At 53.5% G+C, this 22,680-nt stretch overlaps 5 protein-coding genes across 5 annotated transcripts; 1 reads left to right on the forward strand and 4 right to left on the reverse strand.

Annotated features, from left to right (window-relative positions):
* Positions 1–3,826: 3,826 nt before the first annotated feature.
* On the reverse strand, positions 3,827–4,829 carry ColSpa_10185 (uncharacterized protein; the record flags this gene model as incomplete). The annotated part of the gene is made up of 3 exons (XM_049276397.1): positions 3,827–4,046; positions 4,116–4,153; positions 4,236–4,829. 3 exons carry the CDS (start codon positions 4,827–4,829, stop codon positions 3,827–3,829), a joined length of 852 nt encoding a protein of 283 aa, XP_049132354.1.
* A 1,960-nt stretch (positions 4,830–6,789) lies between these two features.
* On the forward strand, positions 6,790–8,409 carry ColSpa_10186 ([Pyruvate dehydrogenase (acetyl-transferring)] kinase, mitochondrial; the record flags this gene model as incomplete). Its single annotated transcript, XM_049276398.1, has 4 exons — positions 6,790–6,904; positions 7,069–7,217; positions 7,290–8,275; positions 8,346–8,409. The coding sequence occupies 4 exons, from the start codon at positions 6,790–6,792 to the stop codon at positions 8,407–8,409; spliced, it is 1,314 nt and encodes a 437-aa protein (XP_049132355.1).
* A 1,042-nt stretch (positions 8,410–9,451) lies between these two features.
* On the reverse strand, positions 9,452–10,795 carry ColSpa_10187 (uncharacterized protein; the record flags this gene model as incomplete). The annotated part of the gene is made up of 6 exons (XM_049276399.1): positions 9,452–9,577; positions 9,634–10,125; positions 10,176–10,334; positions 10,394–10,628; positions 10,682–10,714; positions 10,767–10,795. 6 exons carry the CDS (start codon positions 10,793–10,795, stop codon positions 9,452–9,454), a joined length of 1,074 nt encoding a protein of 357 aa, XP_049132356.1.
* A 4,750-nt stretch (positions 10,796–15,545) lies between these two features.
* On the reverse strand, positions 15,546–16,832 carry ColSpa_10188 (amidophosphoribosyltransferase; the record flags this gene model as incomplete). The annotated part of the gene is made up of 5 exons (XM_049276400.1): positions 15,546–15,579; positions 15,639–16,138; positions 16,191–16,308; positions 16,374–16,543; positions 16,668–16,832. The coding sequence occupies 5 exons, from the start codon at positions 16,830–16,832 to the stop codon at positions 15,546–15,548; spliced, it is 987 nt and encodes a 328-aa protein (XP_049132357.1).
* A 38-nt stretch (positions 16,833–16,870) lies between these two features.
* ColSpa_10189 (amidophosphoribosyltransferase) lies at positions 16,871–17,727 on the reverse strand (the record flags this gene model as incomplete). Its single annotated transcript, XM_049276401.1, has 4 exons — positions 16,871–17,165; positions 17,356–17,520; positions 17,542–17,623; positions 17,688–17,727. The coding sequence occupies 4 exons, from the start codon at positions 17,725–17,727 to the stop codon at positions 16,871–16,873; spliced, it is 582 nt and encodes a 193-aa protein (XP_049132358.1).
* Positions 17,728–22,680: the final 4,953 nt, after the last annotated feature.

A 22,680-nucleotide genomic window follows, 5' to 3' on the forward strand; every position in this document is an offset into this window, starting at 1 on the left:
AGGCCCGCAGGTTGAACAAGAGGGAGGAGAAGTATGGGGATAAGGAGTTAAGCCAGGGTTAGTTACTAGAGTCAGGCATAGCAATCCCCAGTCACGAGGGAATAAGGTCAGTATGGGCTCACTTGGGCATCTACAAGCCCTGGAAGGTCATCATTGTTTGTATGCCGAGAACGGAGACGGCGGGGTGGTTGATGGCGCGTAGTACTGATGACTGTTAAGGAGGGGAGACTATCGAGATCTCTTAGGGGTTCAAACATATATGGGAGGCTAAGGAAACCGAGGAGATACGCAAGTTGTTGCTGGAAAATGACTACGACGGTATGAGGGCGCCCTTCGTTTTACAATTGCGAGTCAAAATGACCACCTGTCTACAATTTTCTAGGTCACTTGAAACAACGTAAGTTATTTCTGTTTTAACTCACCCTTTGTTTTCTAGTTCCCAATTCTCCGTCTTGACAACTACTTCTATACCAGCTTCGGAGTCTTCTGATCTTCCCCCAGTCAAACAATGTAAACCTGGCTCTCGTTCCCACTCAGTCTACATTTAATGAACCACTTCATCCATTCAGGCTTTACAAGTGTGGAATCCCGAGTAAGAAGAGGCTGAGCTCCTTGGAGTTCTTCCCATGATCCATTTGGATCTTCGAGGCCAAGGTAATCCCAGATACCCCTGATTCTAAACTTTTCATCGATCCAGTTGAAGAGTTGGTCAATGCCACGTTGCAAATTTCTGACGTGAGTGTCTTCTTCGTCCTCGGTGACACAGCCCGTCTCGCCTGCGGAATCAAGTTCGACCCAACCGTCTCCCACTTTCTTTTGCCAGTGACCTCCCAATTTTGTGTTCCGCAGTATTTTTGGATATCTGGTCTCACGGGTGAGATTCGTAGCGTAAAGACTCTTCACGGTGGCCCATTCGGCTGAACTGTACGTCAGCTCTATGTATCCGTCGACTGTCCTGGCCCGGTGATTGTCGGCTACCTGATCCTGTAAAAGTCGTTCCAGACTTGACCCGCAAACGATCAGCGGTATGATGGCGCTAAGAGGGGTGGCCTCGTTTCCCGGGAGGATCTGACAGAATTTAATGTTGTTTACTTTAAACATTTCTGACTTTTCGATTTCTTCGTCGAATCGATACAAGGGAGCATCCCAGTTGTGTTTGAGGACTGTGATGCTCACAGAAAGGCTGTCCTGGATGCTATCCAGGGTCATCTTTCTTTCCGAGAAATCGATAATATCTTCACAGCAGAACCGAACGTATCGCACACAAGCTATCAGTATGAAAGCTTGGCCGGATACTCTACGTAGGAAGACGTACGTAGGTACTTGTGGCTCCCCACCGCTATCCGTAGCGTCTGAGTCGAGTATATGTAGCTCATCTCCTTCAATCACCAGGTCTACTTGGTTGTCTTTGCTTGTGACGTACATGACGACAATAGGATACCCGAGGATGACTCTGTACAAAGGTCCAGGTCCAGGTCCAAACATCATCCATTCAAAACCCTGCGCTGCTTCGACTGTCGATACACCTTTTGATCGAACGGTGAACAACCTGGTTGTCCATATACACAGACTCCCCGTGTTAAGGTCGACGCTGGCCCGTTGATGCCAGGGTCTACTAGTAGTTGAAGTACCCACGGTGAATTCGAGGGACTGATAGCGGCCAAGAACAATTATACCACGGGTTTCCGACACGCGACTAGTTGGCTGTTGTGAAATTTTTTCAGCTATCCATTCCCAGCAGTCTTGCTTCTCAAACGGTGGCACCCACGACGGCAAACGTTTTGTTCCACTTTCACACATGGAGGTACATCGCGCAGCGAGGAGCAGGCTGATGTTGCGTCGAGTAACAAGATGGTGGGCAAAGACTCCCACAATCATGTGCTGGTAGGAGATGGAATAATCGGGGATGAGCTGATTGGCACCAGGCTCTCGCGGCAACAGACCCAATACCCCGTATAAGCTGTCGCGGGGGTCTGAGGCTTTTGAATGTGAGGTCAGAGTCATGATATCGAGCCAAGGTTGGCCATGGAGTCCCCCTTGGGCCAAGATTTTGAACCATGGCGCTGAAGTACTCTCCCAAGACCACTGTCGCTCCACCTCGGATGCATTACGGTCCCCTTCAATTTGCTTCAAGGTTAGGCTGTCTGCCCAAAACACTTTGTTCCCGAGGGGAACTAGTATGCGAGGAGACAGTATCAGCTCCTGTATCACCCAGACCCTGGAGAAGTATCGTCGCATGAGGAGCCTTTTCAATCCAACAGGCTCGGGACGTCCTTGTGTGTTTGGTTCTCGTGTCGGCGAGAACAGCTCTACTTGGGATCGAATAACGTCCAGCTCGTAAAGCGGATGTCGAGATGGCAGATCCGTTTGGTCATGGCTCACAACGTCTTCGCCGAGCCACAAGATGGTCCGGTTACACCTGGAGAAGATCCGTCCCATTTTGGAAACTTGATATGATTTCTCCTGGGGATGACCCTGGTTGATGCAGACAAAATCGACCCACACCAGCCTGCTCTCCCTCCAAGGTCGAAGATATCGAAGCACAGCTGCACAATTGCGAGTCGCAAAGAGGATATCCCAGTATTTACCGACGTAGATTGGACAGTTTCTATGGATTTAAGAATCAGCATTTAACAGATCTTTTGAAGTTCGTTTTCGCACGGTTTGATGAGCATACCGGCGGTTGTCGTCGTCTTCTCCCCCCCAAGTGTATGACAACGTATCATAATCAGGATGATGATCGTCTTGAAAGACCTCAAATGACAGATGAACAGGGTAGTCCTTTGATCCACTTGGGACTGAAGTCAGACAAGCCAAGCGGATTTCGTCTTGAGCCAGGGCTTTCGTGTAGATCGTGTCATACGAAGACGGGTCACTGTTGGGCAATGGGTTTGAACGTTTGACACCGGATTCCGTCGACGGTTGTTTCCCGGTCTTCAGATCGTCGATCAACGTGTCAAGCAAAAATGGGGTTGATGTGTACGGTACGGAAGGAGGCCACCATAAATTAAGTCGGCCCATGGGCTCATCCGGGGGGACTGGGGGCAGATCAAGCTGTTTCTTGTTTTGGGGACGCCGTTGTAGGAGCTTGTGAGCAGACAGCCTACAGCTCCTGCAATGGGGCACGCCATCATCCTTGACATAGATGTCGGGGATAGAGCAACGTTCCGAGTGCCAACGGCTTATTTTTTGGGCAGGATGCAAGGCCAGTATGGTCAAAATAGCGGCGGTTTGAAGACGGTGCGAACGGACACGATTTTGTAAAGAGAAGAAAGGCAAGACAACACCCCAAACACACAGAAACCTATTTCCGTTGCATCTCAAGAAGATGAGGCGAGGACGCGCAGCGGGGTAGCGTCAGCCTTGAGATATAAGCCACTGCAGCTCACGCATGTGGAGGGTGCCTCGCGCATGCAGGTGCCCCCAAGCCGGCCTGCCTCTGGCTGGCTGGAATGGCAGGACCAATGGATTTTGTCGATGCCGGTCTTCTCACTGCAAACTCGATGGCTCTTGTTATGGGACCCCTTGTCACGTCTTAGAATCAGCCGCACCGACTAGGCTGACAGTGTATAACGCAGAGAAAGCAAAACAAGAAACTGTATTCATGGCTCTGATGGTATCCGCTATGCTATAAGAAAGGGACCTAAGACGAAATGCGAGATTTTGTGGAGTGGGTATCCTGCTGTTTTCTCCAAACACCATTGCTATGCTATGCTTCAGCCGTAACCGTACGGTACTCGATAACTTTTGTGGCTTCATCACTCGTTCATATCTCTTGAGTCATCACGCATAAAAGACGAGGTGTAAAAATAAAGTCTGAGTAGGGTCATCGCCGCAACGGCGTGCCCACGGGGGTGCTGTAAGCGGAGCGGTCGAAACTCTTGTGCTTGGAGCGTTTCCGTTTGAGGTCGGACCAGTCAGCCTTCCAGTTCTGAATGCTCTGGGCGAGATCGGGATCAACGTCGGTTGGACACTGCACTTCTATGGCCTTGAGGCCGAGGCGGAGGTAGGTGAGTTCGGAGTCGTTTTCTTGGAGTTCTTCCTCCCTGCGATGAGTTAGTATGAAGGGGTATGGCTGCTTTGCAAGCGAGTTTAGAAACGTACAAGTCTCGTACTCGTCCTTGGAGGAAAATGATCCTTTGTGCTGCGCGTTCTGCGCGGGTTACAAGAAGTTGGTGTATGTGCTGCAAACTCATCAGTTCATGTCTTCCGAGTGAGTCGTTCTCATGTCTCACCTCTGATTCCTCCTGCCGGGCCTTGAGATTTGTGACGAGGGTTTCCAGTTCGGAATTGAGCTTTGCTGCTTCAGATGCGATGCGGAAAGTATCGACGGCAGGCTTCTTCTCAACGGTAGGTTCCGGTGAGGGCGTGTCCCGTCTGAAGGAGCTCCGGAATGAGGGTGAGATTTCCGAGAGGCCGGATCGAAACCATGAGGGCGAGGGTGAGGTCCATAAGGATTCGTGATCGACACTCTGAGAGTCCATGGGCCACGTTTTTGGCTTGTTTTGAGGCGTAGCTTGAGGCGGCTCTCCCGCTAGAACTGACTCTATTTCATCGAGCTTTCCGTGCATGGCGCTAATATTGGTGTCAGGGACATCTTCACCCGCAAGCAGCTTTTGCGTCAAGTCGTTGAGTCGCTGGATGAGGCCAAGCGTGTCTCGGGTGTTCTCGTTCGTGTTGTCGTTTGAATGAGCAGATGCGGTAAGGTCATCCTCGGTCCACGAGCGTGCCAGAGGGCTCTTGGCCACGGGCGTTGAGAACTGCAGACCAGGCGTAGAAAAATGTTGGCGGGGAGGCGGTGACAGAGGTGAGAAGCCCCGATAGCTCATTGGCGAAGGAAGAGGAGGCGTTGAAACTTGCGGTGATGAGGCGTGCGGCGTTACCGGAGTCGATTTGCCAGAATGACTCCTCATGCGGCGCAAGCCTTTGCATGGGCTGTTGTCGTCTTCATGGTCATTCAGATCGAGAAAACGTAGGCCCAGCCCCGAATCCGACCTGCCGTCTGACATTGCTGGTCATTGAAGAGGTATGTAGGTAGTGTTTAGGGCGGCGGCCGGCCAACCAGAAAAAAACCGGGTCTTTGCCCTCTCCCGTTCTCCTCCTTTTTTTTTTTGGTCTCTCAATGGTATGGGAGACGCGACGCAAAGGCGAGCGAGCTGCCGGCTTAGGGTCGAGGCACTGCGACGAGTCGACTCTGCATGCACGGGACGAAAGCGTACGGGTACAGAGTACAGCGTAAGAAGCTAGTGGGAGGTAGTATTTCCGAGGACGATCCGATAGCGACGTTGTGTTCAATGAATGGGAATTTTGGGCTTCAGCTGCAGGAAGTCGGGCGCTGTTTGGTTGAAAGAAAGCCAACCAATTGGCGATGCATCGAGTCTTGTCTTTGGCGCGTTCTCGACGCGGTGAGATGGGTTAGGAGGAGGCTGGTGAAGGCTGGTGTCTGGACAGGGTGGGTGGGGGGATTCGGGGGGCTTGAAGAATTGTGGCGCCTTGCATGTGACCACAGGGGTCAAGCTGGAACTCGCGAAGCTGCCCAGCTGTGAGCACACGGATAATCCAAGGGCCATCGATGGAGGGGGGGGACTGAGGCGAGTGTCGTGAGGTGAGGACGGGACCGGGATGCATTTGGGGGCGGGGGCGGTCTGAGCGGCTGCTGCTGCTGCTGCGCAGTGCCAGTGCAGCCCGGCATGTTTGTTGCAATGTGGGGGAAGAAGGCGGCACGGGTGACGGCGCTGCTTGCTCTCTCTCGGCTACGAGGAAGGAAACGACGCTGGAGTAGAGGCCCCCTCCGCCGCGGCTGACCGTCGTCGCGTGCTGTCGAAGAAATGATAGTGAGCGAGGTACCTACTGACAGCCAGACCCGTTCCTTTCCGCCGTCCGTCTCATCGTCACATGTCGGCATACAATTGTGTCTGTGGACCGAAGGCTTTTTTGAATTTCCTCTTTTCACGTTCGACTCTTAGCCTGTCTTGCTCTCTCCAGGGGTTTCACGAGACCACGGTTGGGAACTAGAATAGTGCCTCTTATCATCACCTCCGTGGTCGAGATATCTGCCAACCATCCGATTGTACCATATGGCTGCCAAGAATCTCCTGATGGTTTCACCCGTTCACCCTGTCCATGAAACCACTAAAGTTTACATCAGAAATCCGACCCGCCAAAAGCCCGTATTACCAAGTGACTGGCATGGCTGTGGAAATTCGCACCTCGGTATGAACAACTGCGAGCTGTGCTTCACGGCCGCTGCCGACGGGAAACTCTTTGGAAGCGCACCTCTGTAGTCGGCTAAGAGCGCCTCGGGGGGGTACTTGTCGCGCTATCATCGAACGATGCGGCCTATGACGCCGAGTCGGGCAAGGTACGAGCGTACCATTGCCGGTTGTAGCCCGCCCAGAGCACCAGGAACTCTCCCCACTGAGGAGCCTGGCCCGGGCTTGTTCCTGTCGTCCCCCGGCAAACCCAAGCTCTCGCCTTCTTCAGGGCCTAACTTGACTCCTACTCCATCATTGCCAGAAATAAACCTAGACGAAACACCTCCCCCACGATTGCACGCGACCTTCGTCCTGCCTCCCATTGACCATGCAGCAGTAGATCTGTTTTTGTTCTTTATCTCACCTCGCAATTTCACGACGCCTCTCCCTCTGCTGTTCCGCTCGCTTGTGTCCTGTTCCATGTTGCCCTGCGTCATACAGCCTCGGTAAAGGCCGTCCCCAACTCGGTCACGCGGGGTTGATTCGATCCGAATACATCACCAAATAGTCGAAACTAGATTCCTAGTCGCCCAACATGTCGTGGAAGAAGACGGACAGGTTGATGGACACCATCAAGCATTACGCCAGTTTCCCGGCAACTGGCGTGAGTTTGAGGCAAATGGTGCAGTTTGGAGAGAAGCCTTCTGTCGGTTCGTCTATCCTTCCCAGCTCCCCTCGCCCGACCAGCGCCCTGGCTTTGTAGCCTTCTTGCCCTCCCGACGCATCTATTCTTGACGGCGTGATGCGTCAATTGGCGCAGTTTCCATCTTTCGAGTTTTCCGGCCTCGATGCTGACTCTGATCTTTGTTCTCAGGAACCCTCTTCCGTGCCTCACAATTCCTCGCCGAGGAGCTGCCAATTCGCCTGGCCCATCGCGTACAAGAACTCAATGAGCTTCCAGACGGCCTCAATGACATGCCCTCCGTGAAGCGCGTGCAGGATTGGTACGCACAGTCGTTCGAGGTACGTCCGGGCAGTGTTCTATCGCATAACGCATGACAGACATGACTCACTGACGCTTGCCCGTCCGCGCAGGAACTCACACAACTCCCGCGACCTGATCTAGATAGAAGCACCAAAGAAAGGCTGATGAAGCCGGCCAAGTCGTATGGCAAAGGCTCAATGCTCTCCGAGGCGACGCGAAACCCGAGTATCGAAGAAGGCCAATATGCATCCCTCCCCCAGTCCAACGGAAACGGCTGGAGTAAACAGAAGAACATCGCCGCACGGCGGTACTTCGCCATGGTGGACGACACGGGCGATTGGCCGGCCGAGCTCCGACTGTACAACGAACGGTTCGCAAAGGCCCTGCACGGCATCAAGAGGCGTCACGACGGAGTCGTCACCACCATGGCGCAGGGTATCTTGGAGTACAAGCGCAAGAGACAGCGCATGCAGATCGACAACAACATCCAGTCGTTCCTCGACCGGTTTTACATGTCGCGCATAGGAATCCGCATGCTCATCGGTCAACACATTGCCCTGACCGACCAAAGTCATCACCGCGACCCGTCCTACGTCGGTATCATCTGCACCAAGACCAACGTCCAGGACCTTGCGCAGGAGGCTATTGAGAACGCGCGCTTTGTCTGCGAAGACCACTACGGGCTTTTCGAGGCGCCCAAAATCCAGCTTGTCTGCAACCCCAACATCAACTTCATGTATGTTCCCGGGCATCTGTCGCACATGCTGTTCGAGACTCTCAAGAACTCCCTTCGAGCCGTCGTCGAAACACACGGCCAAGACAAGCAGGAGTTCCCTGTGACCAAGGTCATTGTCGCTGAAGGCAAGGAGGATATTACCATCAAGATCTCAGACGAAGGTGGCGGCATTCCCAGAAGCTCGATTCCCCTTGTTTGGACCTACATGTATACTACCGTGGACCGGACACCGAATCTGGACCCGGACTTCGATAAGAGCGATTTCAAGGCGCCAATGGCCGGTTTTGGATACGGGCTGCCTATTTCGCGATTGTATGCGCGATACTTTGGCGGCGACTTGAAGCTTATCAGCATGGAAGGGTGAGTTCCGCGCGCCACCTCGGCTCGCTGTGTCCAATGTACAGACAGAAGTGCTGACTTTTCTCCCCAGGTATGGAACGGATGTTTACCTGCATCTCAACCGTCTGTCCAGCTCATCGGAACCTCTGCAATAGGGACCAGCAGTCATGAGGGATAGGAACGCTCGAGGATTGACGCTAGGATTGAGGTATACACTGCATAAAAGGCTCAAGGATCGCGAGATCACGGAGCGTCGGCAGGTGGGAGACGCCCAGGAGATGATGAACCGGGGCAACGACCCCAATCCAGGATATTACAAGCGCGACAGCGACCTGTAAATGGGCCTATCTTGGAAAAAAGAAGAAATTATTAATCGCTGTTAAAGCCCAGCCACCGAGACTGTGTGCTCCCCCTCCCTCAAAAGCTGAACTCGTTTCTGGGACCGTTTCTGCCCAGTCGTCCATGTCTGGATCTTCTACAGTCCAAGAAAGGGGAGAAGTTGGGGGGAGGCACGTATAGTCGAGGTCGGCCAGGACACAGTCGAGCCCATTGTAAACCAGCATTGCGCTGGAATCATCTTTCGTAGTTTTATTGTCATGCTTATGAGCATCTCGGCGGCGGTTGCTGCAACGGGGGCACACGCACGCACACACACACACACACACCATTTCTGGGTATGGTTTGGGGGCTAATTTCAAAGAATCGCTCCGGTTGGGTAGGGTCTCGGGATTGCATACTCGGGCAAACCGCATCAACATCGAGACTGGATGGCGGTGGCGTCTTTTTGGTTTATTATGCCGCATGTTTCTCTAGTTAACTTGTTGCAATACATCATCGCTGCATACAAACTCGATTATGCCGCTCTCATCATGACCTGGTGAATTCTACATTTTCAATCGGTAGCTACTTCGTAGAGGAACGCTGATTCCCTCCCATTTCCCCCAGTTTCCCGCCACCCAGAACCCAGTACAAAGAGCAAAAAGAAGTTATCATCCCTACTGTATGTTCTTGTTCGCGTCGAAATCCCCCATCATACGAACAAGAGTAATGGGGAGCAAACGAGAGAGACTAGTAGAAGAAAGACGACGGGTTTCCACGGAGGCTTGCGAGTCACCGTAGGTGGCAGAGGTTTCTCGGATTGAGTTGCCAGTGATCCAATCAATGCCGTCAAGCAGCCCCAGCGGTGAGAGTGATACTCTACTCGTCATCGTCACTGTCGTCTTCGTCGTTGCCGTAAGGAACAATCATCTGTCGCTGCGGCATATTGCGTTGCAGTTCGCGATGTTCCTTCTCCGTAAGCTGCTTTCTATCGGCCTGCCGGTTCTGCATTCGAGTTAGCAGTCAGCGTTTCTTCAAAAGGTTTACAGTTGTCAACATACCCCAGCCCAAGTACCGCCAGTGGCTGGCTTCTTGGTGTTGATGGCATTTTGAGGGCGACTGATCGAGACGGCCTCAAGGCGGCTGTTCTCTAAGTTATGTGCACGACTACTCGAAGATCTAGCCATGCCACCAACTACCGAAGACTGTTCGGACTGTACGGTGGGAGTTTTGGACAACTGGTGTTTGTTGCCGTTGGAGTCCCAAGCGTTGTAAATCACACGACCACTTGTTTGACGTTGGGCGATCTGTGCCCGGCTGAACCACAGACTGCTTGTTCCCAACTCTTCCGGGGAGGGTTCTGTGGCGATTTTGGACATTGTCGATCCTATAGAGGGTCGACTAGATGTAACGCTTTCGGTGTCAAGGCGGGGCGGGACGATATCCTGTCTAGCATGGTTGATATCGAGGCCGGCGAACTTGAGGGAAGCAACGCCCGTCTCGTCGTCATCTAGTCCTGAAAGTCCATCTGTGCCGGTGATCGGGGCAAGGGGCTGTGTCGAGGTCAATAGATTGAACCGAGTCGAAGGATGGTTTTTCTTACTCGGTCATCTTGGAAATCGAAAATATCAGAAGGTTCTGTAGGGAGACGAGCCTCGAAGTCATCCATTTCCTCGAGGGGGTCAAGGTCAGTGTTCGGACCGGCCCAAGGGGCATAGCCAGGCTCTTGGGTATTGACCCAATGCTGGCATGCCTTGCAGATCTAAACACAGCATGCGTGAGAAACCTCAAGTCATACTCAGTGTCAAATTTTAAACTTACATTGACACCGTTGGTTCTGTTGTTTTTCGAGAACTTGTCAAGAACCAAAATCTGGTTGCAAGGCCCTTCGCATTGAATCTCCTTTACAGGCTCGCCCGTGTGAATGCGGCAGACCATTCCGGTATTGGCAGCATCGATCCGGACGCGGCGGTTCAGCTTGTCTTGCACAAGCTTCTGCTGCTTCTTCGAGAAGCTGGACCAAGGCTTCCACTCGCCGCCGGTCTTGCAGCGGAACCTGGCTTGTCAGTACGAACAGAGCCTAGGGCGCTACCTTCCTTGTGAACTTACATCTCAGGCGGCTTCTGACCGTCGTTATGAGAACTGTTGATATTGATTAGTATACGTAGATAGAGATGTTTCTTGAGTAACTTACCCGCTCGGGCGAGGAGCTATCGCTGACATTTTCGCGACTTGCGTAGATGATATGAGCGATTTAGATGAAGTGAGCAAATTTCCACCGCTCGAAAGGCTTTTGATGGAAGATTCAGAGTGGCGGTGGAGGAAACCCAGAGGATAAAAAGGTGTGAAGGTTAAAAAGGGAAAAAAAGGTCGGGGGAAATAGAAAGAAGAAGAGATGGAGGGCAGCTAGCCTCCGTGTAAGTCAAAGGAAGGTAGCCGCGGCTTTAAGATTCCCAGGTTGGAAGGAACGCTAAGGGGAAGAATAGGCTTGGAAAGAGTGTCAGAAAAGTTGTAGGGCGATACTGGTGAACAGTCTGACCCGCTCTCAGTCACAATGTAAGAAGAGGAGGTTGCTTGTGCGAAGCAGAAAAATCCTACCCGACGCGCGGGAAAGAGAACGGAGCCATCGATGTTGGTTTCGATTACCCAAATCTGGCTGCAACCCAAGGTTGCTGTTGAAATATAGTTACCGCTGGATACTGGATGGATTGCTTGCGAGGGGGGAGAGAAGGAAAGATTCGACTGGAAGCCGAGGGAGAAGGAACAGTTGTTTGCTAGCGTGCCTGCCTTTTACTCCCTTGCTCCTGCCTCGAATATGGGTAAGCCACAGGTCTATGGGTTATTCCTGTTGCAAGAGCGCATCAGCAGAGAACTATGGAATAAAATCATCCGGATACAGGTGACAGTAGATAGAACCAGTCTTGTGTTTTGCTATATTGATTGTTCTTTCTGATTTCTCGGTCGCTTTTGTCTTGTTTCTGCCGGCTTTGCTAATTCCCCTTCTATCTCTCTTCGTCCCTCTGATAGCCCATGCAACAGAAGCATAAGCATGAGGGAGGAGGCTGATGACAATATGAGAATAAAACATTGTGTCTTTCTTATCTTTTCCTTTCCCTCGTTGATTGCGGGATGCGAAACTGATGTCAGTAGAAGCTGCATCCCCACTCCGATGACTTCACTCACTAGAAAGTGGTCTCCCGGCGTTGTTGCGCCACAATTATGTCCCCGGGCCAAAGTTTATCGGGTATTCCTACCTCCCGGGTGAAGACATGGCCCCCATGGCGTCTGTCTTAGAAGAGTGTACTTGCTATACTAAGTAAGAAGCTCATCTGTGGTGGGGAGTGGCCGCGTCCTTTCGAGATCATATACTAAAACCCAACATCACGATGCCTTCACAGGGTTGGCGAAAAATGGAAACTTTGGATGAATACATGCCTGGTAATAAACACTAAAAACGCCGACCGTCTGCGGTCAACCCTTTGGATACGTGAGAGCTGTTGCCGAACGATCCCTTTTGACCAGGTCACCGTGTCCGGCGAAAACGCGGACGCCCGGACAAAGGTGTAGTCGGCCGCCATCCGGGCCAACTCCGCCAGGCCGTACCGACTTTGCGAAGAAAACGGCGCCCAACCGCACGAGAGCTTGGACACAACAGCCTGAATAAAACATAATACTTATGCATACGCCAGGGGGGGAGGGGGCTCTGGCAAGCTTGACCTGATGCATTGTTGTCCAGTCGACAAGTGGTGGGCTCTATTCTACATCCGGAGTGCCCACCGCACCGTCGGCGTCGTACGTATCGAGCAAGGGTTCGTCACCGCCCTGAAGAAATTCCACAGCTTCCAGAAGCGGAATCGAATCCCCACGCCCGGCCGGGGCGCTAGGCTCTTGCAGGGCAACGGGAGCTGCAGCAGACTTGCCGCTCGTGTCTTCAACAATAATTCGAACCTAGGCGAGGTTCATCACGAGGCCCCAATCTCCTGCGCAGGGCCAATGAGGCTCGCGTAACGGCAAGCTGAGGAGATCGTCCTAAACCACTGCTCACTCTGTCGATGCCGTTGCCCCAGCAGGGACGTTGCCCCTTCTGCCCAACCTCATATCTCGGTCTTCCGGACCAGGGGCAAGAATCATCTGTGCCGGCCACTCGCGGCGGCTCCGGATCGGCGGTTCCAGCTTCGTGGGAAGAGACTGACCGGAGAGTCAGACAGACGGCCGGCCCCCCCCTACATGTCGTACTATGTACTAGCATCCTCCAACGTCTGGGCTAGGGTGTTCCAGAAGTATCAGCAGCACGTAGCGAGCGTGCGCGGACAAGGAGGGAAATTTTCCGTTGCCTGGGGCTCTCGGAAAGGGTGAAGAGGGTACTATCGCAGCATGCAGCAGAGAGGGTGTCAGAACTCTAGTCCGCGCACGCATATGCATCGACGGCAGCACGACATCGTGATCTCCGCCCCCGAGTCAAGCCAAGGATCGATAGAGGCCTCAGCTTGCAGCTGGGAGATGTCGATATCCACCGACGGCAATATCACATTCTGATCTGTCGCTCTTCCTCAAACCTTTCCGAGATTGTGAAATGACTTGTTTTTCTTTTCTCGTGTGGGAAGCGAAGAGCTATCGCGGGCGGAGGTTCCCGTCCCGTCTGCGCAGCTCCCAAGAAATGATCGCCATACTCACCCCTCCGCCTCATTGAATCCTGAGCCGCATCAGAGCCACTGCAATATTGCCTTCATACAACCTGGGATAGCAAGTGCGGAAGGTACTATGTAGATTCACGCAATCACAACAGAGGGACTAGAAACGACATGGGTTCACCACCTCGCCCCGAACCCACACCGATGTGCAGCTAAGAGCTTCTGGAAAAGCCGTCTGTTGCGGACCCAAATGCAAGTTCAAGGTTGTGTCGCTCCCACGAGACAATTCGCACGTCCCCGTCAACGGGAGGGAAATAGGGGTTGGAAGCTGGAAACACGCCAGCATCAAAAGACCCAAGACAACAATAATCCACGACCACGAGGGGGCCCTGGCAGCCCAGTACCCGTGCGAGAAACCCCCCCCCCCCCCCCCCCTGTAATGGCGGTATTCGAGATTAGCAGCCCCCAACTATCGAGAACGAGAAACATGCCTAGCTTCATGTTGCATCACCGCGGCACAACGCCCCGCGGTCTAGAGGAGGGGGTCTCACAGCAATAATCCATCATATCTGGTTCCATGCTCACTGTTCGCCATGGTAATGCAGCCATGCACTGCTGTTCAGGTAGGCTCCAGTCCAACCAACTGAAAACGGCCCACGGTCCTACTAGCGATACGACTCCCAGCCGCAAAGTACCCTGAATCCAATTTTGGGGTGAGACCGGAATCCCGGCCAAACCTTAGCAGATTCATGCTGGCCAGCCAGCAGTTGCGTGGAGGGCGGCTGCGGCTTTGCTGGGCAATTTGCCAGCATAGTTATCGCCCATTCGGCGGGGTTTGGCGGCCCGGTCACAAACCCATCGGCGAAGAAATACCACCAATCGACTGGCGGACGGCGCGGCTTTTTGCCTGGTCTATGCCACCAAGGGTCCGACCTCGAGGAAGCAGCATAAACCTATGTGCAGACCCCTAACATGAACCCCAGCGGAGGCGGCGCGTCAAACCTGCTAGGTGTGTGTGCGTGCACGCATGGCAGAGGAGATCAAGCAAACCCCATTGTTTGAACGAGGCGGCCTGCAATAGCCCCCCTACCTGACGGTTTATTGGACTTGGCTTTCCAAGTGAATAGGGTGCATCTAGCGCAGGGAAAAGGGGATCGCCCGTCCGTCCTGAAGAGCGCCGTGGGGCATACGATTGGGGGGCTACGGTGGAGCGACAAAGTGAGATGTTGCCGCCGCCAACGGGGAAATCTGTCCGGACGCTCATCAGTTGCTTCCTGCACTGGCCACTGGCCACGAGATTTTCCCTCTCTGGGTTTCTCTCTCATCTCACGGAAACGTCCAGTACCAGTGGGCGGCTGGGCAGGGTGAAGGAAGATTTGAATCCTTTGGCCCCTCAAAACGGATCCCGACCTGGCTGGCACGGGCTCTCTTTTCTCACAGAAACCACGACCCCACCAGCTGTCATTCCAAATGGACGCCGCGTCGAACCGCGGATGTGCCGGTTGGGTCGGCCACCGTGGGACCATGGTGTTTAGCCAAGCCAGACCGGGCCCCCGGTCCTCTCTCGTGTGTCTGTGTGGAGAGTACCCGTTCACGGCCGATGGAGCGAGTTTTTGCTTCAAGGGCCCCCTAGGATGACTGGACCATGGTGGTTGGGATATGAGTCGCGGCGGGCTGGCGGGAGACAGCCGTGCGAGGGCTTGACCGGCTTGTAACCTAACCAATAATGGGAACGCGAGGAGCAACGCTCCGATCTCTCTTGATACAAGTATCGGTGAAGACGGTGGATCGTTTCACGGTTACGTCCACCGTCTGGCGCCGTCTTGTGGATGGAGACCGTTGATGCCGACTTGGGAGGCCTGCGCCCCAAGATTACTAGTGCCAAAAGGCATAAAATGAGCCGGGGACCACTCGGTATCGGTAGAGAATGCACCAGTTATGCCGTTCGCCAACGGCATATGGAGTTAAACGGGTTATTTACAGTTGTGCAGACCCGTTTCACATACCCCAGGCCCGTCAATGCCATTATCGAGTACATTTTAACGTCCACTAAGTCAGTAGGCAGGTTCAACGACAAAAAAATGGTTAGTTCTTGTCGGCTGTTCTATGGGCTATGTGCAGGATGTTCGAGACGAATCCTATGGATGTATTGCCACACACCTCCAATCAGTCGAGTACCAAGACTGAGTACCCAACTCCCGAACTGAGGGGGAAAAAACCTCAGATATGAATGCAAATGTGATTTGAATGCCAATTCTCCGCAACGCCTCACCTGAGTTTAGTTTTCTGTATATCACCGCTTTCTCTTTTCTCGACGGACGCGCAAGCATCATGCAAGTTATCTAGTTCTCGGGGTCAGCTGCCACGTTGTGGATGCTGTGGTCCGTCAGTCAGTCAACGTATCCTGCTCATTATCTCTGAAGAAGAGCGCATACCCGATATCCGCACCGGTTCCCGGCGGAGACTGCATTTCAGATCGCGACCGTGCCACCAGGCCGTTTGTCTTGATGGTTTTGGCAGCCGGGCCAGAATCTGCAGAGCCCTGAGCCACGGGGCCACTGCTGGCAACGACAGCCTTGCGCTTCTTGCCACTGTTGCGGGCCTCGTAAAGCCGCTCGAAGTAGCCTTCGGGGATGGAGGTGACGTAGCAGCCGCTGAAAACGCCAACCTCAAAAGTCTGGGTCTTAGGGTCGCGGGGTGAGAGCTCGGCACACGAAGCCGCAAGGTCTTCAAGAGTCTGGTAAATGACTTCGTCGGCGCCGATGTGCTCGGCGATTTCAGAGTTCGAGCGACCGTGGGCAATGAGCTCGTTGGGCGTCGCGAGATCAATACCGTACACGTGGGGGTTCAAAACGGCCGGACTACAGCTGCTGAAGATTACCTTCTTGGCGCCAGCCTCCCGTGCCATGTTGACGATCTCTCGACTCGTCGTACCCTGCTCAGATGTTAGTAAGCTTGCCTACTTTTGAAGGTGGCTGTGAACATACTCGAACAATGCTGTCGTCGACCAAGAGCACCGTCTTGCCCTTGAATTCAGTGTCGATCGTACTGAGCTTGCGACGGACACCCTGCTTGCGGGAGCTTTGGGTAGGCATAATGAATGTGCTTCACGCGGCAGAGTCAGTATTACGGTTTCTGGAAGCACGCTGCACAAAGCAAGATAAACTTACCGGAAGACATAGCGGTTCTTGACAAAGCCCATAGAGTACGGCTTCTTGAGCCGCTCTGCCAGGGCTGCGGCAGCCGTGTTGGAAGTCTCAGGGATAGGAATGACAACATCAATGTCCTTGACAGCTTCTTCGCCCAGCGTTGCAATGATGTTGTCGGCCAACTTTACACCCTGCAAATTACGGGATTCATGGACGCTAATACCGTCGATGGTCGTGTCCGGACGTGCAAAGTAGACTAGCGTTGCGCTTGTCAGCATCTCCGGCCAGCGGCAACAGGAAAGTCTGTAAACTCACCGTATTCAAAGATGTCAGGGCTATAAGACTCCATCTCCTGAATCTGTTTGAAGACTGGGGGGACCCGCGCTTGAACAAGACAGCCTGCCCAGGAAGGACGTCGGTGATGTTCGAGAAGCCAAGTTGCTTCAGCGCCACAGACTCAGATGCAAGCATGTAGTCCATAGCACCCTCAAGGGTGTGAGAGGGCCGGGAGCCCCAGACTAGGGTCGGATTCCGTTGGGGTCGCGGAATCCACACACGCCGTATCCAGCAAGCATGATGACTGAGGCCCAGGCTCCCTTGCAGCGCTTGTAGGTTCGTTCCAAGGCGCTGAACAGGTCATTCTCATTAACACGCGCCTTTCCGGTCTCGTTGAGTTCGTTAGCAAACACAGAGAGCATCAGCTCAGAGTCACTGCCGGTGTTAACGTGACGGTGCGCCTCATGGTCCAAGAATTCACGGAGCTCTTCAGCATTGATCAAGTTGCCGTTGTGGGATAAGCACACGCCGTACGGGCTGTTAACGTAGAAAGGCTGGGCTGGTTTTGTTAGTGCTTCCTGGATGACCGTGAATGAAAGTTGTGAAGCTCACCCTCGGCTCGTCTAACAAAAAGAGTCAGTAGGTATTCCTTATGGGTCCAGCAACATGGGAAGTTCCCCATGCTCAACTTAAGGATCGGGCCCATATCAACTAGGGAGACACTTACCCACTGCTTCCCCAGGTTGGGTAACGCAAGTGACCAATACCCATCCATCCAGGGAGGTCGATTACTCTCCTACCGTCATTGAAGACCTTAGACGCCATACCGGCGTCTTTGCAAGAGAAGATGCGCCCATGCTTCCTACTGCGGTTAGCACTCGATCTTCCGCCTCTAAAGATAGTCCAAAATTACGATGATGTTGCTATGCCGCAAGCATCTTGACCTCTGTGACAAGTTAGAACATACTCGTCGCTGAAGGACTCATTATACATTCCTGTGTTGCAGAAGGTACATGGCCTCATGCAACTCCTGCGCGGCATCGCAGGAGTCGTCCTCACGGTCCCAATGACCCAGACATATACCAATGATTCCACACATATTGTTGCGACTCTGGGGTTTGGCGTAGAGATTGGTAGTTTGGACAGAGGCTGGCAGAGCACGACCTTGACGCGCCTCGCAGAACTGATTGTTGGCGAGACTGGTATGGATAAAAGCGGATATGCTCTTTTAGTATCAGACTTGACAATCGATGCGCAAGTTGTAGTCGTCGGTGTTGGTGTCAATGTTCGAGATGGCTTCTGTCGTGGCGGGGTATCCGATGGCGGGGTATTTTTTTAGCAGGACGGGCAGGGTCCACGTTGGGGGTTTTCGCGCGCCTCGGAACAAGGGAGAATAGTCGGGAAACGGGAGGGATGCCTTAGGGACTTAGCGGTCCGATTCGACTCTGCGGCGGTGGGTGAAAGAAAGTTTGGCTCGTTTCTAGACGAGGGAACAATCCAGCTCCAAAAAGATGTCCGGAGAGGAACCGCGAAAAAAGAGCGCGACGTCGTCGGCAAGAGAAAAAAAATTCCTTCACGGGCACAAACTTCGGGAAGGGAAGAAGAAAAATTAGTGGGGCCGGTTGTCGGTGCTCCCAACAGTGCGGTAGGTGCGGCAGATGCGGTAGGTGTGGCAGGTGCAGCACGGATAAGGCTCCGTAGCAGCTGCCAGTGCTACTTTGGGGGCTGCGCTTATAGCTTGTCCGACCCATTCTTTGTTGGTTTTGTGTGAATAGCTTAGTTACCTTTGCTCGAGTGTTTTCTGACCTCTTTGCTGCTTCTGAGCACCGGTTCAACCGACGCATTCCGGAGGCGCGGGCAGTGAGGGATTGGCAGAAAAGGGCAGGTCCAGTGACGGTGGCCACGTGGTGCAGGCGTACTAAACCTGCAAAGATAAGCACAGTGACTGACAACCTTGAAGGGGTCTTGGAGCCCAGCCCGTCTGGCTGCATGCGGTGTAAGTTGGAGATAATAGACCACATGTTCGAAGCAGTTTAAGTGGCTGAAGGAGCATCTGAAATCTAGATGGAAGGTGCTGCTAATTCCTCGTGACATATATTTTCTATCCGTAGATGTCATCCTGTAGGACCGGGATACACCTTCTTCCCATTTCATTGTTTATCACAACCAAAGACTCTGATGCACCGACTACCGAATCTGGTCTTAGATCATTTTGCGGTCTCAGATCAAATGATGATTTTGAAGCTGTTGGGGGTTTTACATGTCCTCAGCGGAAGCATCTTTTATGGAGGAGACCTGGGAGGCACAATGTCTGGGAGGTACGTTCAGCCAACTGGTTTGGAGAGAGCCATGGTCTCCAGGCAAATTGATTGCGATTAGAATTGTAAGCAGCTGTGAAGAACCGAAGAGGATTGTAGGATGTCGAAGAGAGAAAAGACGCTTCGCTGCATCAGCCTTGACAGAGGTACAATAAACAGATGACGGGGAGAAATAGTAACACGGAATCCGTCCGCTTGTGTAGGCTCGGGCTGTTCAAGCTATCCTTATTATCGAGGAGCCCGGCTGGTGGACCTTCAAGATCGTCCTGCGATGTGATGTGTTTATGTTTATACAACCCGAGAGGGCCTTTATCGGGTGATGCAAATCGACCATATTACGCTTATGAGCATACATCACCTAAAGAAGATGCATAATTATGCATACAGATTTATGCGCATAGTGGGTCCATATCCAAGAAACCTGGTCGTCCGGGCGTGGTCTAACGGCACAGATTTGGTGGCTCTCTAATTGCCCCGACGGCGCGGTGCCCAACGTTTTCCATGGCCTGTCGATCGCCGACTCTCATCAAAGTCCCCTTCCCAGGATGATGGTCCCTCTCTGGTTGCTAATCAAAGGGAAGGCCCGAGGAATGGGAGGAGGGGGAGGGGGAGGGGGAGGGGAAGGGTGACGAGAAAGGATACTCGGTAGCGGGGGTTTGACAAACATCATTTCCCTGGGAAGCAGGCTAAAGAACGGGCTATTGACACCGAGAGCAAGGTGAGGTGACAATGGTGTGTGTCGCGTTGTTGAAGTGCTCGGTTGGTTTTCACAACTTTGTTTGCTTCATCGCCGCCGCGATCGTCTACCTCCGTGCCCCGAGTGTGCTGCCCTGGCCGCATTGAATTCTGGCTGGCACTTGGCATTTGAGTGGCAGACGTAGTGTAGTAAAGAAGCAGCGACGAATGGGTGCACGCAATTGCGCCCACGGCAAGGCGACAAACCATACCCCCTACCCAAGCAACCAAACGCCTGATAGTCTTTTGACTCCGTCCCAGCAGGAATCTCGCAAACTCTTGCAGACGGAGAGAGAGAAGCGGGTGGGGGCTGGTTGGGGATGGTTCACACGCCGACATGTTCCAGACGTTTTCCATGCAATGGGCCCGGGCAATATCGAACAGTCTCTCGGCAGGTTGCGGCGGATTGCAGTGTGCCATTCGGTTTGGTGCGCTCCACTGATTGTCTCGTTGCGACAAGCTGCTGGTTTGGAACATGCGGAAGGAGGGCCTTTTCCCGCTCCATGAGCTCCATGAGCTCCGTTGGTTGGCGCGGTCACCGGTGAGCCTTCCCAAAGTATCAATCACCCCCTGGGTTCCGGAATCCTGGCACACGTTCGCAGGCGAGAGGGACTGGAGTCAAGTGAGAGAAGGAGGGGAGGGGAGCTCCATCATCAGTTCCGGCTCCCCGTGTTCGGGACGAGCTTGATCGAGAGCTTCGAGGCACGCATCACGGATAGTAAACAGGGCTGTCGCTTCTTGGCGACCCCTTGTTGCCTCGGCCGGTCGAGTTGCACATTTAGCCTGTTGCCGGAGAAATTGTGTGTGATTCGACTCAGTTGCCTGGTATTTGGGAGAGAAGAAACCCAATAAAAAAGAAAAAAAAAAGCGAGTCATCATGTGCCGACAGTCCTTGCGTCCCCGGGGCTTCAATCAGGGAACAGCTGAAGGTTTGATTTCGCAGCTGCGTTACAACAACAGACTCGGGCACCTACAGAGTGACTTGGATGTCGCGGTAGCGGCGGTCGCTGCGCAAATGGCATGTCTTGGAAGCGATACCTTTCTTCTCTCGTGAACCAAGGCATTAGATGTATTTGCACTGCATCAGCGGCCGGCAGGCGACGGAGGAAGGTCCTGAGGTCCCCTTTCGCAGGTACACTACAATGCCAATGTAGCTCGTTGCCGTTTCCGGGCTAAACCGGGTATCCGATGCCCTTGCATCCTCCCCCTTTTGTGCCTAGGCAGTGCTGTCATGTCATCATCTAGTCTTTCTTTTGCCCTCTCGATCCCCTTTACCCGCAACCTTCCCGTTGTGTTTCATCATTTCTCCCGGGTCACATAAGTCAACACCAGTCTGCTGGGAACGCTGGGCTCGCCCGTCAGCTCATCAATTGGCAAATGGCCGGTGGGCTGCCTCCACGTTTTCTGCGCCCTTGTTGTTTTTTTCTTCTTGTTCCTAGTGTAGTCTTGTTCGTGACTTATGCCTGCGGTCCACACTGACGCGTTTTTTTGGCCACACCACCACGTCCGCAGCGACAATCCCAGCCTCCCCGCCGCAGCCCTCTCGAGAAAGAGTCAAGCTTGCGCTGGAGAAAAGGACGATCAATGACTTCAGTTTCGGCTGATGTCACTGCGTGTCCGGATATTGGGCATTACGTAGCAGCTCGCTTATGAATTGTCGGTATTTGCAGGATGATACAGCACTTGGCAGATTCACGCCTACGAAGATGCAGACCCGGATTTGCGCGCTCACATCCCCCCTCCTCCGGCGGCGTCACTGATACTCCGTCCTCATCTTTACCTGGGACAAATCAAACGCAGGTCGAGGCAGGAAAGCCTCTTCAGGGCCGTTCCGCAGGCCCCGGGCTATGGTAGCACTAGGTAAGGGGCAGGCAAAGTACGCCGGCGACTTGCAAGGGCACCACACAGCGGAGACCAATAAAGTAAGTGCTCCGCACCGCTGGCTTGTGGTGAAGCTTGAGGACGTTTGATTTTTCCTCTCGTCGCGTACCACCTAGCAGAGTGTGGGCAAGTTATATGAGATGCCGGCCAATGCTGAGGTTGCATCTGGTATTTAGGGCTCGATGGCGGAACATGAAACGACGAGAAACGCCTGCATAATCACAAGTCTGCAGGGTGCGTTTTCATTCCCCCCTCCCTCCCTCCACAGGACGACGACATTCGCAGATGTCAGGAGGCGCACCCGTACCCGCGCTGGCCGTATCGCATCGCATCGCATCGCACAAGCCAGGGGCAGCTCCTAGAGGTTCGACATCAGCAGTACCTCGATTCACAAGTGAGAGTTGCTTGACTGGGTCATCACGTCTCCCCCACACCACCGTTCGGATGCTTCCACTGGCCTTCTGTGCCCCTGGCATCTGGCATCTGGCATCCAATGATGCCGAAGGCACTGATGCGGCAGCTTCAGCAAGGCAATCCACCAATGCAAGGCGGGCCAGGTACCGAGTACCTCCTTCGTAGCCAAATAGGAAAGATGTGCTCTGGTACCTGAACATCCCAGCACCACCTTACATGTGGAAGGTCTGACGGCGTGATCGGACACACGGGCCTGGCACAAACGGCCCTAGTGGGCGTTTGCTTGTAGTATTTGGGGGCTTGTGCGAGCTATCCGGTAGGTACTACACCACCACCACGATCTATCGGCGGCGCTATATATGCACCAGGGTAGGCACATGGCCCTGTTTTGGTGTTCCGGGAAGGAGGTGATGCCAATCGAGGCATGAAGCCCAACGTTGCCAGTTAATTTTGGGCAGCCTTAACCTCTGGGGCCCCTAAAGTGGCGCTTCCCGGCCCCCGGGCTGATCTACAGGCTGGCGTGGACAATTTCCCATCGTCCCCTTGCTTCTTCCCTCTTTCGCACTCGTCTTGCCAGCTGGTGCCTTCTGGGCACCATTTAGGACTCTGGCCACTAATACGTGCGCCTAAGCAGATCCTATCAGGCTCGAAAGCCAGCCAGAATACATAGGGACGGTGGCTTTTGCCTGCTACATATTGGGGGG

Source organism: Colletotrichum spaethianum (genome assembly GCF_022836535.1).
Source record: "Colletotrichum spaethianum MAFF 239500 DNA, contig33, whole genome shotgun sequence".
NCBI lineage: Eukaryota > Fungi > Ascomycota > Sordariomycetes > Glomerellales > Glomerellaceae > Colletotrichum > Colletotrichum spaethianum.